Source organism: Petromyzon marinus, chromosome 32 (genome assembly GCF_048934315.1).
Source record: "Petromyzon marinus isolate PM22_M1 ecotype Great Lakes invasive population chromosome 32, UKy_Petmar_22M1.pri1.0, whole genome shotgun sequence".
Lineage (NCBI taxonomy): Eukaryota > Metazoa > Chordata > Hyperoartia > Petromyzontiformes > Petromyzontidae > Petromyzon > Petromyzon marinus.
Window position 1 is genome coordinate 3,909,463 of NC_133698.1, and position 15,799 is coordinate 3,925,261.

General features: G+C 43.0%; 1 protein-coding gene across 1 annotated transcript in view; it reads right to left on the reverse strand.

Moving 5' to 3' along the window:
- LOC116948082 (cell adhesion molecule 2-like) overlaps window positions 1-8,813 on the reverse strand; it is a 130,216-nt gene extending 121,403 nt beyond the window's left edge. Inside the window, exon 1 of the mRNA XM_032964397.2 lies at window positions 8,589-8,813. Coding sequence (XP_032820288.1) covers window positions 8,589-8,658 — 70 coding nt within the window. The 5' untranslated portion in view covers window positions 8,659-8,813. The remainder of the gene's footprint in view (window positions 1-8,588) is intronic.
- Between the last annotated feature and the right edge of the window lie 6,986 nt (window positions 8,814-15,799).

Genomic DNA, 15,799 nt, shown 5'->3' on the forward strand with positions numbered 1-15,799 from the left:
AAGATTATGCTGAAAGTGTTCAAGTTTTGATATTAGCATAGCGTGACATTTAATGCAGTTTAGAGGCCATTGATAATTGCTCTGGCTCATTACCTCGAATAATAACGCCAAGTGAGATATCTGGGTGTTTGTGGAATGAACAATACAGAATTACTAAATAAAAAAAGAAACGGGAACAACAGAGATGCATTACGTACATTCCCATTCAGCTATATATTCAGTAATATTTAGTACTCTCGCAACAACCTCCACTGTCAACAGCGTGAGTGTGTAAAGCGAGGTGCAATGATTACTTGGCAGCCCTTTAATTGGTGGAAACTCACCACCAGCGCCGTCATTGCCCTCTACGAGTACCATCACCTCTTACACCGCCCGATCTCACTCGTCGTAGGAGGTGGAACTGAAAGTGATGACGTTCTTAACCACTGCAACCATACCTTGCCACCCCCTCCCTCACCCTTCGGTTCCTTTTATGTTACCATCTAAAAATAAGTCTTCGAGTGAAAATTTTACATTTTGGAAAAAAATGTGTCTGGTTCTATTATTTATTGAATAGGTGCTCAATGAGTTAGCCATGATCCACAATCAGACAACTTAAAGTATGTGCGAAATTACATGTTGCACCTTGGCACATACATTTTGCTCCTAATTGTATATTCAGTCTTGTAAAGCTCAGATGCGTTGGGTAGGTTGACATTCTAATTTTTAACATACCAACAGCGGTTGCCGTATACAGAAACTGGACTCCACCATTGAAATCTGGAATCTCCATCACAGATTCTGGACCATTTGATGCTCTATGACTTTGAAAATGAAAAATTAAAACAGCTGTTATTTTAATAACCATGCATTCAACGAAGAGTTATGTATTCTGGCTATTTCAAATGTTTTATTTCCGTAAATTAGCTAACACAAAATGTTTTAGCACTGACTGGCTATTTCAAATCTTTTCTTTCAGTAAATTAGCTTAGACAAAATTTTGTAGCACTGAGCAATATACAACTATTTCAATATTGGCTGAGAAAACCTACATATTTTGTGCTAATTTAATCGACCCTAGAGGGATGATGAGCCAGAGCAATACAATGGCATGTGCTCTTTGAAACATTGGCTAAAATCAGGGCCAAATATTGATATTGACTGCAACGCTGCTAGTCTGACTGTTAATAGTGTATCAGTGTATAGTACAACGTAAGACTATCCATACCAATCCTATATTATTGTACTCTATACTCATATCATCTCATGAACAGATTTATATTAAAACAAACGATGACGACAAAACGAGGCGAGATGGATGTGACTGCCAAAATAATTCCTGGAACAGCGTTCAGGCTGAAATGAAGCTATAATTAAAATAAATTATTCCAAACCGGAAATAGCATAGCCTCCCTCAAATGTACATGGTATCCATTAAAGGTATCATCCATTATTAAGGCGTTAGGTATCTTGTCATGGCATGACGTCGCAATCATCCACATGCGGAATGTGGCAGTGGAAGCCCGGCCCAATGGGGTCTACCCCAGCGCAGCACATAGGCATCAATCCCTGCAAGCGTTGGTGCAGAGACACACTCGCAGCCTCCCGTGTGCAATTAAAACCCCCGCTCCAGTGGGCTGTGCACGTGTGTACACAAGCATGTGTGCGTGTGAATCATTCCGACTGCGTGTTAAAGAATTCCATTCTGTGTACACGCGGTTACTGCAGGGCATTTTGATTAGGATGGGCGGGTGACGTGGCCTTGTGGTAGCGATTTTGGCCGCTTGTTGCAAAGGTCTACGGTTCGATTTTCAGCGGCCGCCCTGGTTATAACTGCGAGTGAAGTAATAAAGTAATTTGATACGCGTCATCTGCTTTACAGTGGGCGTTCAAAAAAAATCACGTAACACCATTCGCAAGATTATATCAAATGTGTGCTGCCATCATGGTCCCAATTTGAAATATTACCCTCGAATTCCTTCTTTGGAATATATAATCCATCGCCCCTTACTGCAAAACATACTTACGGCGAGGATTTGGTGGGTAAATAAGCATACAGATAAATATAATATAGCGTGTCTATGTGGAATGACATCTCTGAAGGTTAAATTATTCAAATCTGTGCTTTTGTTGGTGACAGCCAGCTTAACAGCCTTTAAAATAGTGTATTTTTTTAGCCTGTAAAATGGTAAGCACAAGCCTGCGCAGATTCAGAGACGTGCTCACATCCAGTCAGCCATGACCACACAAGTATACAAATACCCACACACACATTATTGATCATAACAAGGCAAAGATCCCCAGTTGAACCTTACACACTGATGGAGCAAGCATTGTTAGTGAAGCCTTATTAAAGCTATGACTATACATGAGTGGGTGGTGTGGCTAACAACGTGCCCGGTCACCTTTGTCCAGTGGCTGATGTTCTCACATTGCAACAGGTACATATTTAAGGCCAAGTTAACCGAGGTACGGTCCAGGACAATTTTATATCTTACTTGACAGCGATGTTGTGAATTGCTGAATTTAACCCAGATTTCAAGGATCCGACTGCAGTACATGCACACTCAACACGGCACCCTGTTAAGATCAGCATGGTATATAAGGTTAGTGGTGGCTATTAGAACACTCGGCTCCCTTTGTCTATCCCGAGTTGATGATTACATGCACCAGCCATTCATTCCAGGCAGAGTTCACTTTGGGGAGGTCCAGGAGTGGGTTATAGACCATGTTTCGCTGATGTTATCGATGACAGGGAATATAACCTTGGCCACTGGGGTCAAAGTGAAGTGCACTAATGCTCTAACCACTAGGCCACAAATACTATATAGATGCCCCCCATATATATTTTTATTGTTTTAGAAATTGCCGTTAATGAGCACCTATTAATATCAATACAAACACAATGATACACATATGTAAATAATGATCCCCCGTATATATATATATTTTTTAACAGACTATTGGGTAAAATGCTGTTAGCGAGCACCCCTATGAAGGTCCGCAAAGGAACAAGAGGGGAGAGGGTGGGGTGGGGTGGCCAGAACCACACCCGGCCGCCTTCGTCTCCCTAGTGGCGAAATTTACACACCGCACCAGGTACTCATTTGAGGCTGAGTCGACCTAGGGGAGGCCCAGGACCGGTTCAGATAACCGTCACCGGTGTTGGCCGTGAGCGGGAATCGAACCCGGGTAACCGGGTTTATAGCGCAGCGCGGTAACCGCTATACTCTCGCTCCCCACATATAAACACACACACATGACTAGGAGCTCAGGTGCATGTCCAGTAGCTCCCCTTCCCCCCCGCTAGAACTATCCCTGAGGTCTATAACTAATGGTGTGGAGGGGGGTGAGAGTGGGGAAGCATGTGTCCACTCCCGCCCCCAGCCCAGATGAAAGGGAGGAACCCTTCGCGAGTGGGAGATCTCATTGGCAGTGGACCAAATAGGGGGGGGGGGGCTTAGAATGGGCTGAGATGCAGCAGCTGAATAGCCTCTGTCTGTTCCTTAAGCATCAGCGACACCTAGCGGCCGATAGAAAGAACGCCGTTCTCGAGGAATTGCATCCATCCACTGTCACGCACCACCGCCCGCAAACATCGGCTCGAGAGTGTTAATGATGTCGACTGGTGCAAACACCACGGACCTCAAAATTCTGAAATGGCATCGTTGATTTGAATCGCACTGCCGAATTGGTGGTCAGAAGCAGCCAGATGACAGCTGGTACCCAATTGTATTAATAGGCAGTCTGCGTGACTCTTCCAATGCCTGCAGAGAAACATTCAGCTTTGGCTGCAAGGGCACATGAACAGATGCCAAACTACCACCGAAGCGAGCGCACGCACACACAGACACAAAGGTTCCAATCGCCAAAATGTAAAAAAAAAAGTAGACATGCAGTGTCAGGCCATTTCAAATTGGAAATAGCAACGACAGTAAATTATAAAAGGTATTCTATTGCCGTGATGATGATTTCATACACACAGAAACACCAAGATCATTCCTAAAATGCAATATGTGTTAATACCCACAGACAGTTTCACACGGACCAACTTGATTTCTGTTGGCCAGTTACAGAAAAGCCTTATTCCTATGGCTGAAGCCAGTCACTCAATCAGGGCAACTCGTGTTTCCATTGCTAAGAGTGTAATACGAAGCTCTTCAGTATTTCACAGACATCGTTTTTAGACACTGACTATTTAAGGACATGCAGTGTATGATTTCGAAATACCAGAACATCTGAGTACGTAGCTATGCCAATTCAAAGAATATTTTAACGCAGATGCCAGCATTAAAAAAGGTTTTTTGTAAAAAATCTGGGTTTTTTGTGTCCAATTATTTCCAATCAGTGATGGGAGTACCTTGGCGTTCCCAGCCATCCATGACTGAAAATGCTCTTACCGCACTGTTTCGTGTCTGCCGATGGGGCTTGGCTATAGGGCGGGAGAATAGATGAGCGGATTGAGTGTTTGCTTTGCAAACATGAGATTGCAAGTTCTAATTCTGCCACAAGCATGCTTGCAAGGGCAAGATACATGTGTGCCCACAGTCCACAGAGTCCTCTTGGTAAAATTGGTTGAAGAGAATATTTATAAAATAATGAGTTCAATATATAGGATGTGATGTACACACGAGACACGTGTTCACACGTGTGTACACATCTGTACACGTGCATAGATGTATGTATGCAAATATTTTGAACACAGTGATATTTGTGACGCCTGTTATCTATGACATCCAGAGAAATTGTAATTCTTACTGATATTAACAGCTGAGTAACTGCTGCTTTCTGATAATTTTCAGACAATAAGGTGATGAACCAGCATGATGTGGAGATAACCCGATAAAAGTTGAAGCTTCATATTAAACATTTTCGGAGACGCCTGAAACCGTGCGAGATTCTGTCCTGTTGTTTGCAATACTGTAATTCTTTTGGGTTGTTGTTGTGGATGCTTAAATGTAATTCCTGTTATCCACAAATGTACTTGTGGCCACTTATATCCCAAGTACATTTGATAGCTTAAAGGTGGTTTATTGTGTGCAAATGTATACATATGTTGAAAAGTGGAACTAATTAATAATATTCTTGGAACGCTGGTAGTGCATATAACATCTTACGAAAATAAATATGCATATTTTTTTTTTCAAATCTATATGCTGAGGATACACACATAAATAGTGGAGCGTTTACCTTGGTAAATATTTGGCTACAGCGATGTATAGCATGTGAATTGTCACGTCTGTGCCAGATCTGATGGAAACCACATTCAAACAGTATTCAGGGTAGTCAGAACTGTGGACGTGAGTGAACACGCGCGCGCGCTGTTAGCGACTATCTATTAAGGTCTTAATGGAATGCAAGTGGTTGGGTGTTCAGTAGCACACCTGACTGCCTTTGTCTCCCCAGTTCACACGCACACACATCGCATTGGGTGATCATTTAGGACCGAGTCAACCGAGGCAGGTCAAGTTTCTGGGATCATAAGCACTGCATGTGAAGTATTACACCACCGCAACTCACACATGCACAAAAAGACCCCCCCCCCCCCCCACCGTATAGTCTCAACAGACTTTTGGGGCAAGTGCTGTTAGCGAGCACCTATGAAGGCCGGCACTAAAAATGAGGGGGTGGGTGGCCAGCACCACGCCCGGCCGCCTTAGCCTTGCCCGTGCAAATGTTTTTACACACCGCACCAGCTACTCATTTGAGGCTGAGTCGACCTAGAGGAGGCTCACATGACCGGTTCAAATAATCGTTACCGGTGTTGGCCGTGAGCGGGAATTGAACCCGGTTCGCCGATTTCACAGCGCAGCACGCAGTTACTCTATCGCTCCCCACGAACATGCACATGCACACATGCGCTCACACAGGAAGTGAGTGTTGCTCTAAGATGTATCCTAGGGTTATAAATGCAGCTGTTTGCTCAGGCAGCCTAAAGTGATCATGTTTGCTTACTGCTTCCCTGAAAGGAAAAGGTTTTTTTTATTATTCATTTATTCCCAGCCTGGGGCAGAGGCATATGCAGGCACATCCCATATGAGTGCAGATCTCTTGCGATGTATACCAAATAAGGATTGTGAATATGGGATGACGGATTAGGAATAAGCGGTTGTTAAACTTGATTTCCAATTGTAAGCAAAGGCCACGAGATTGCATATTGCGAACAGCATCTGCACACGGGCCAGCATTTCTCAACACGACGAAGGTTCACAGAGAGCATCCAAATACAAAAAAAAACAATTATACGAACTAGAATTAATTTCCAAAGTAAAATTGTAATTAAATTTCACCGTAATTAAGCGTGGCTCATGTGACTACATTGTATTCATACACTAAGTTGATATAGCAATTCTGGAACTTGTTTATCCAATGTTCTAATGTAATATGTAAAGAGCAATTTGTGTTGCAGACACAATGTTTATATTTCACCAAAAATGCCCTCGTATAAAGGGAGGTCCGGCATTGTATGTGAATCTTCTCTTTCTATTACACGGTCTCATTGGGCTCTACCATGACAAAAAATAATACATTCTATATGTTAATAAACACATATGCATTCATACCCGCGTAATACAAACGTAGCTACGCACATACGCGTATACAGCCATACATGAATGCATCTACACATTCATCTATAGTTACATGCGTTCATCTTCTGATAAGCTATTTTAGAGGTATACTCCGGTGGTATTTCTAATTCTGGAGTAGTATGCTAGTTGGTGTTTTTGGTATTATATTCGTGTTTACATTGTAAGCATATGAATAGACTGCACTAAACGAAGACTTTTCTTTCATATGTAGCCATCTGACCCTGCCTAATCGCATTATTCATGCGAGCAGCAGTTGTGGAAGCGCAGGCAGGGTCATATGGCTATCTATTAATTTTCTGGACAATGTGCATTTCCCTAATGGTGAAAATGCATTGTCTGTGCTGAATGTTCATGTATACATTATGAGCCGTGAATCATTCTGTCAAATAGTATGCGGATCAAAACTCAGCATAACCTGACATAAGTGTATGACAAATCCAGTTGCATACATTAATCACCGATGACCATTCGTTAATAGTTTCTGACAATTTTCCTTTTGAACTCAATTTCCTAAAACGTTATTGCATATTTCATAATGCACAAATGCAAAATATGAAAATAATTTAAATTGTGTCGGTCAACATTCTACAGCAGAATAGATATTTGCAGATGCGCACCCATGCTTGTACGACACACCATCACAGCTATAATCTGAGTGTGAGCGAATATACGCTGATTGTTAAAGGCATCACTGGAGTTGCTGCTTTCTTTGTTTATAATGCAAACCCATTGACCTACCATTTGCACTCCAGCCATGCATGTTGAGAGGCATGCAGGGCTGGCCATGCATGTACTGTATACACATTCATTACATCGATTCGGGGACAGGAGAGATGAAACGTGTGCGCATCTTAATTCACGCTTCTACGCATCTCTTCTTCATCTTTTGTCCACGTGAGAGGTCAGATTCTAACACGGAAATCCCACGGAAATGCTATCTATCGCAGCTATTCGGTGGATGTGTGGGTGTTTGTGAATGCATATTGAGGAGACTGACTGCCAGATATCTCGGGCTGCATGTTGAAATGAATGAAAGTCGGGAGAAAAAGATATTTGGTGCGGAATTGCAATTATATCATATCTGAACGCCCTGTGTGATGTGTTATCTACATGCGCGTGCGTGCGTATGAGTATGAGCACACACGCACACGTGTATTTATACACACACGCAGACGTGTATTTATACACACACGCACACATCGCTCTGTACGATATCGCCTCTATACTATAGAGCACATGTTTTTCAAACGGGGACAACAGATGTCGCATTATTCCTTGACAGATTCGACTCGAGTCACATGAATGTTGTCCCTAATGAATGCGCACATCCACCGCTTGGGTTTTTGATGCGTACGTCCCTGTGGTGCGAATCACAGATTTGCCCTTTAATCGCGGGGTCTCCAGCACACGTGCCTATTTTAACAGCCCTCCCCCCGTCCCCGCCTTTATAGGACTCGATTAATTTTAACCAACATGTTTGTTTTTGGACAAGATTCAACTGCCCGCTGGTGTGATTTCTGCATAAGCGCAATTCCATGAGTCAAAGTGCGTGTTGGTCCTGGGATGTAAACAAACGATGTGTGGGGAAAGTCTAAACATAGCCGGCCAGGAACTCTTTCGTTTAACGTTTTATTTTTAGAGGAGAACAAAAAATCACCATGCCTCCTTGTTTCTTGCTGCCTCTGACAATTTCTTCAGCAACCGAATGCTATCATTGAACGCTGGCTCCTCAATTGACACATTTGACGGATCAATTAAAACACAATCACTAGTGATGATGCACAGCGGTTTGACACCAGTGATGCTCGCAACGTACTATTTACAGCCCCCCCCACCCCACCAACGTTACGGCGTGCTATCAGATGCGCACACTTTTAGCGGACGACAGATGGGGAATAAAAACATAGCAAAAATAACCGTCTTTATTTTCTAAATAAGAGCTACACGAGCTGGGAAGAGTTGCTGAGATTAAAGTGCTATCCTAATTGTGTCGATTAAGAAATATACGTTGCAGCTCACCGGTCTCAATGAGGAGGGCAGCAGTGATGAGCAGCACGAAAAGCTGGCAGTGTAGGATCCCTTCCGACATGGTTGCACGGGAAAACCAACGAGCAGAACTGCAAATTGCTAGAGAAGGAGAGGAGCGTTATCCCGATGTAGACCTTTGGAGGTGGTGGTCCTTTTATGAGCGAATCGCACATCTGTCCCTTTGCATCCTTTCTCCATCCCAAGGAGCAAACCATTATCGCCCGGGAGGCAGGGGGAGACGCTACTTCACGATTGGAGGAAGGGTTGGCTCATCGCACCCCGTTCGGCGGGGGGTTTTGGGGGATGGCTTTTTGGAGCAATGCTCGATGGGGGCATTTGCGAAGGCACGCGCAATGCTTTCTCGTGGCGGCTGTGCATACAGATGCGTACAAAGAAGACGCAGTGACATTAACAGTGGTGTGGCAACATCTCACTCCAAAAATAAATAATGCGCGTACATAAACAAGACACGCGAATAATACGCACAAAATAAAGGTTTCCTATTAAGCCATAATAATACACAGAGGGTTTTTTTTTTCCTATAGTTCGACTGTTGGGACAAGTGCTGGTCGCGATCACCCACGAAGGCTGGCATGGCACATATGCATCTGAGAGCGTGGGATAGCCAGAAGCTTCGACGCTTTTGGCCGCCTTTCTCTCCCCATTGCTCATGTCCACACACTGCACCAGTCGAACTAAGGGTGACTCTGAGCAGGATTACAAACCACGTGCCACTGATGTGCGTGGCGGGGAATCCCTACCCATGTTGTCAGGATTGTCGCGTACCGTGCTAACCACTCCAGCATTACTGCCAATAGGTACACACGCGCCGCGTACACACACAACACATATACAAAGATCACCCTTATAGACCAAACAGAGTGTTGGGGCAAGTGCTGTTAGCGTGTAGCGCATATGAAGGCCGGAACGGCAGACGAGGGGGGCTGGCTGGCATATGCACACACGCAGGCACAACGAAGCAAAGGAGGCTGCTACATTTTGACAGCTTTCGAAATAATTGCACACTGCGGAGCGTGAGGTGGCGCTCCGTTGTAATCGGGCTCTAGGTTGTGAAGACGGTGGATCAGTTGAGGATACGTGCAGGCACTGGATCCGTACGCAGCAACACGCTGATATTGTGGTATCGCTCATCGTATCGCGGGCAGCATATGGTGAATTGATTGGCCTGGGTGTGATTAAAATAATAATAATCGTGCAGGGAAGCGAGAACACCCCGATCCGAGGAAGAATCCATTAATATAGGAAGTAATACATTAAAACAAATATAGATCCTACGTGCAGCCTTTGCAGACTGATGGGACAAGTGCTGTTATAGAGCACCTATTAAGGCCAGAATGTTACACGGAAGGCTGGCGTGGCTGGAACCACGGCAGACTGCATTTGTCTCTCCGATGAAGTTGTCTGCGCAGACGAATGGGAGACCTCGGGCCGATTCTGTTATCACTTTGTCACTAATGTTGGTGATGGGCAGGAATCAAACTCAGGTCGCCAGGTTTGTATAGCAGTGCTGTAGCCACGCATGCATGCACACACGCACGGACTAATTTCCACACACACGAATGCATTGAATATATTCCTCGACATGATGAAAATGGCTATTTTATTCACAGCATTAATCATTAATGTTGGCTTATAACGCAAACTAAATAAATAATTTGGCAATGTAAATGTATCGTGGGAAATATTTGTTCAATAATTTATTTGTTCGTGTATTGTTTTAACGTGTAAAAAAATAATGTTGCACAAAGAAAAGTGTGTGCACTCACACGTGCGTGCATAAACACCTGTGCGCACATCCGTATAATCTGGTATAAGTGTATTGTACGTACACAAAGCATCATTGTACATGCTTAAGCAAAACCTGTTTTGCATCACTGTGGTTAAGTGTTGTTTTTGAGTGCAGAGTAAGGGCAGCATCTTCTACTTAGAAAGGGCGTTAAGGGGGAGCCAGCACAACACCTGCATGTCCACACACTGCACCAGTTAAAACCCGGATTCCGTATTTCAGTCCCCAGCACTGACGTTGACACGTCAACCTCGAGATACCCATTTTGGGACGAGTTGACGTAGGGGATGGCCTGTGTAGATTCGGTGCAGGATTAAAGATATTGCAGGGTTCAAAAGTTGAACGCTGCTTTGTCGAGGTTATAGTGTGTTAGAATAACTACGATGACTCAAACTGTCTACGAGAGCGCTGTACAGATAATTAAATGCACATTATTATTACATTTGATTCAAACTATTACCAATCGATGCATCTAATGCACTTACGCCACGACAGCAAAGAGTAGAGACACTTTAATAACAATTCCGTTTACGATTCAAGTGCAGTCTTTTACCATTATCTGGCCATTAAGAGAAAGACAACAAAACTGCATTAATAAATAAACGTGAAACTACGGTAGATTTATATACGATTTAAAATCCTCGAAAGGGAAATTATGGCAACCGTTGACCACGTGTCTATTTTGAGGATGTATACGCCTTAAATATGTCGCATTACCAAAATAAAGAAGTATATATCACTATGCATGGAGCAGTAAAACCATTTTACTCAATTTAAACTAGCCATGTGTATAGAGACCACCTGCCAACAGAGACCATGTGATGTGTGAGCCTTGTATTGTCACATCCAAGACTCGCCCAATTTTTCGTGTTTAATTTAGACTCTATGTGGAACGTGTGATAATGAATGACACTACGTTTAGAAACAATTACACCCGCATGTGATGAAGAGGTGGCACATTTCAGTTCCAAACCATGGCTCAAATCAGTGGTGTTGGATAATCTGAATTGATCCTGCAGTGTAGTGTTTTACAAAAGCAAGCAGAATCAGAATGTTTTAATTTTCATACTGGAGAAATCCGATGAGCTATAAATCTCTTTTTCGCAGATGTCCAGTAGATCATGATTCTGAAGGCATGCACGTGTGGCCAACACCGCGAATGCCTCATTCGTGGCAACCTTTAACACACCGCACTACGTATTCCTTTACGTTTGAATTGACCTAATGCAAGCCAAGAACTGGATTATAAACCGTGGAAGGAAACAGAACTCATTGCACAAAGCACTGCCAGTGCTCATACATAAACATGTGCGCACACGAAATGCACACATACCCACAAACAGACTACGTGACAATCAAAATTGTCTCATATTTGAGCTTAGAGTATTGCTCATGTCTACTAATCGCTCTGCATAAGCGGTGGAAATTCCAAATTGCTATGGTGAGGATCACCCTGTGCACGGTCCAAACACTTGCCAGCTGGCTGGAACATGCAGGTTTTTATTTTATTTTCTGCATGAGAGTACAAAATTCCAGATGTATTATTTCAACGTCGTCCTTTTGTGCGGTCGTTATATCAGAAACAATTTAAACGTATGTACACATCATGCGTCTGTGGTTAGAGCATACACACACATTTGCACATACAGCATGCGTGCGTGTGTGTGACCAGGGGTCAACACATCCTTTGTGGAGCGACTCATGGGTGGTGCAACCGTAAGAATGTGACATTTTCACTGCTGGTTTGCGGCCACAAAGCAGAAATATACTTTGCCTTGATTTGACATGAATTAAACACTATTTCCAGTGCATGCACAGTGAATACGAATACTGCCATATATTGTATTCAAGTTGCATTGTATAGTTTTGCTATTATAACATGTGCCGATGACTAAATGTGTCAGAATGCCGTCAATCCCATCAGATCTATTAAAGCTAAGCAGGCTTGAGTGTGGATATGCCTTTGATGATTAATCACAATGCATAATAGCTGTTATAGGCTGCTGTGGTCGCTCCAGCGTGGGCAGAGGGCAGTGCAGCGATTTCCATTGCTACCATAACTGTGCTGCCCACCCTTCATCAATCCAACATGACCAGCGTGGTAAAGTATAGTCAGATTACCTCCATGTGGGGAGGCCAAAACGGCTGCACTTGCACGTGCATACATGCGGACATTTGCCTATCTCAGAGGGATATGTACATTGATTCACAAATCACAATTGTAAACCTCGTTGTAGCTAATTGCCGTGGGTTGCAGTTTAATTATTTTGCATTTAAATGCAAAATGTCATCCAAATCATGATTTCCATTGTATTTAAATGAGGTAATTAGGAATTTGCACGCGGCAAAATTCACATGACCAGTCATTACTGCACCTCGTGTAGATTCAAAGGAAGGTATTTATAGCCTGATACAACACATTAAACATAGGCAGATACACGCCACACTATGCCACGTGATAGTATATAATATATTTTGAATCTTCAAAATAAGATTAGGATTATACTGATAACAATGATTTTCTTTATAGTTTGTACTGCTGATACCTCAAAACATGTAAATAAATGTATGCATATTCACATGGGCATGCTGCATGTGAGCGTGCAAGCATGGCGTTTGTTGTATGTATTGAAATATATACGCACGGTACTGAAATGACAACAAGAAAAATCCTGTCAAACTGTATAGGTTATTCAGGCCAGAACTGTTAGCGAGCAGCTATTAAAGCTGGGAATGTGCCAAGGTGATGGTTCGAACGGCAATGTGCATAGGTGGTCAACCTACAATTACACACAAAGTGCTTGCGACAAATGGACCACAGTACCTTGTAGATCTCGTCAAGGAGCATAAGCCATCACGTGAACTCCGGTCACCCTCGCAGTGGAGTTTGGTTAGCCACAAAGACAGTCTCTGCATCGCTCACTTTCAGAAGGGGCTTCTGCGGCCGTCTGGAATGCTCTTCCGATATTAGGAAGCCACTGGAGCGATGCACTTTTGAAAATAGATTGAAAACGAATTTATTTAGAACTGCTTTTTATGTTAAGATTTTTTGTCCTTCCCCCGCAGCTCCGATTCGCACGGTTGGTTATGTATGGTGCGAAAGCAGTTGAACATACTCAACCCAGCTAGATCGGGTTCAGATGCAAATTGCTATTGACATGCATGGTTGAGAATTAAACTCAATTTTAAAACATTTCTAAAATTGTACATAAGCAGGAAACATTCTGCTTTCTTAACCAATGTTAACATCGCCCAAAATCCAACAATCGCATTGTACAGTACGTTGATAGACTTACATTTAAAAAAAATGACCATGAGAAAGACATTTCTGTATATTTTTGTATGATTTAATCACCTACAATTAACCAAGAACAAATATAATGACCAATAATTGGGCACAAATATCCTACCTATGCGCAAAAAGACACATGCAAATATCCCCCTATAGGCATACAGACTTTTGGGGCAAAGACTCCAAGGGAGCATCTCATTAATGGCAGCACACCGCAACAAGGGGGTTGTGATCAATATTAACAAAATAAAATGTCTTGGTACTCGACGAACAATGGAGCGCCATTTGTAGCTCAACCCAGTGGTGGCAATTCCACAGTCTCACGGCATATCCAAGTATATCTGTAGAATGCCAAATATTGACTCTTCACAACGCGGTACTCGGTTCAGCATTTTGTTGACACGCTATCGTCCAACCGAGATTTAGACTCACAACCTTCCAATTGCAAGATGAACGCCTAAAGCACAGGGACATCCAGTCGAACATGTAGTACATTGGCAAGTGCATGGTGAATAGCAGTTAACTGGAGAAACATATTGCATCTTGGGCACAGGGTTAAATATGCTGCCCTGCTGTTATTAAAAACTTATGAGCAGAACTCCATTCTTTGTCTCCTCCACATACAAAGCAAGTATTTGTTGTGTCCATCAGCCTATTGGCCTTCTAGAGAAATCTTATCAAGCAGTATTTGTTAAAGCACACAAACTCTGGATTAGTTTCAACCTTCTGGGTCTCATCGGTAGAGCCAGACTTTTTTTCAACAAACGCTGCTGGATTAACAGTTGTGTTGGCAAGGGCACTCCATGTAAACTGTGGGACCCCATTCAAGCCACAGGCGATACCATACACAAACTCGCTATGCGTTGTCGTGGAGGATATATCCTTCAAAGGGAAAATAAGCGGGCACTCCATCCCATCTCTCCGCATACAAATAATACACGTGTTGAGTTAATCAGCCTATTGTTGGCTGGAAAAAAAAACAGTTATCACCGGAAATGATGATGAGCGCGAGAAATCCACAATGCGACAATTCGCGACGATAATCGCGTCTGCGGCACTGGTGGCGGCCGCTGTACGGCAACATCGAATACACGGTGGCCTAAATATCGGAAAACATCGGGCCATTATCTATATTTGTCGTAGGTCACGCTGGGGGGGGAGGGGATGGAGGAAAAGGCCAAATCGTCCCATGTGCTCGGCTGACTGGGTGCACAGCCGTGATTTACAAGTTGCAGCCAATGCCGCCTGCCGAGGCTGCATCCCAGCAGTCGGCGCACGCGCGCGCATGCACGCTTCTGCCAGCGTCACTTGGGGTAGCTGTTGAGGTGTTGATGACGACTGTGCGTCAGCGACCGAAGATCCAATGTGTTGGTTCGCGTTTCGTGCAGCCCTCAACTGTTAATTGATTCCATTTATCTGGCCTCTCTACGTTGCTATAAGATGGGCCATTGCCTGAATAATTACTTCTTACGGAAATATTTTTTTTTTATTTTAGGGCAGTGTTATTGATTGGTGTGTTAAGTTTGTATTATTTGTCCTTCTGCAACACTGCCAATGCAGTATGCCAAAAAATAGTGATATGTGACTGGTGTCTTTGTTATTGATGAATACTATAACCTAATTCCCCAGGGTTTCCATGATTCACAGTAATGATTTGATTCGAGAATTAGTTCTCCTTTATAATCTTAGTTCTTTCGGTAAAGTCACGTTGAAGGGAAACAATAAAATAATAAAATATATATATAAAACAATCAAAATTCTCACGACGTTTCGACCATAACACAAACGGTCGTCTTCAGGTGTGTCGGTTTGCATAAGACAACCGTTTGTGTTATGGTCGAAACGTCGTGAGAATTTTGATTGTTTTATATATATTTTATTATTTTATTGTTTCCCTTCAACGTGACTTTACCGAAAGAACTAAGAATATGAATTACTGCAGTCACGAAAGCTTTAAATCAAAATTTAGTTCTCCTTTGTCCCATTTTTACCATCTTGTTTGGTTAAAAACAAGTTCTGCCTCCTTTGTACAATTGCGTTTCTTCTAGAGGCCGACCGAAACTGAATTTCTGGTTTCGGCCGAAACCGAAACCAGACCAAAAG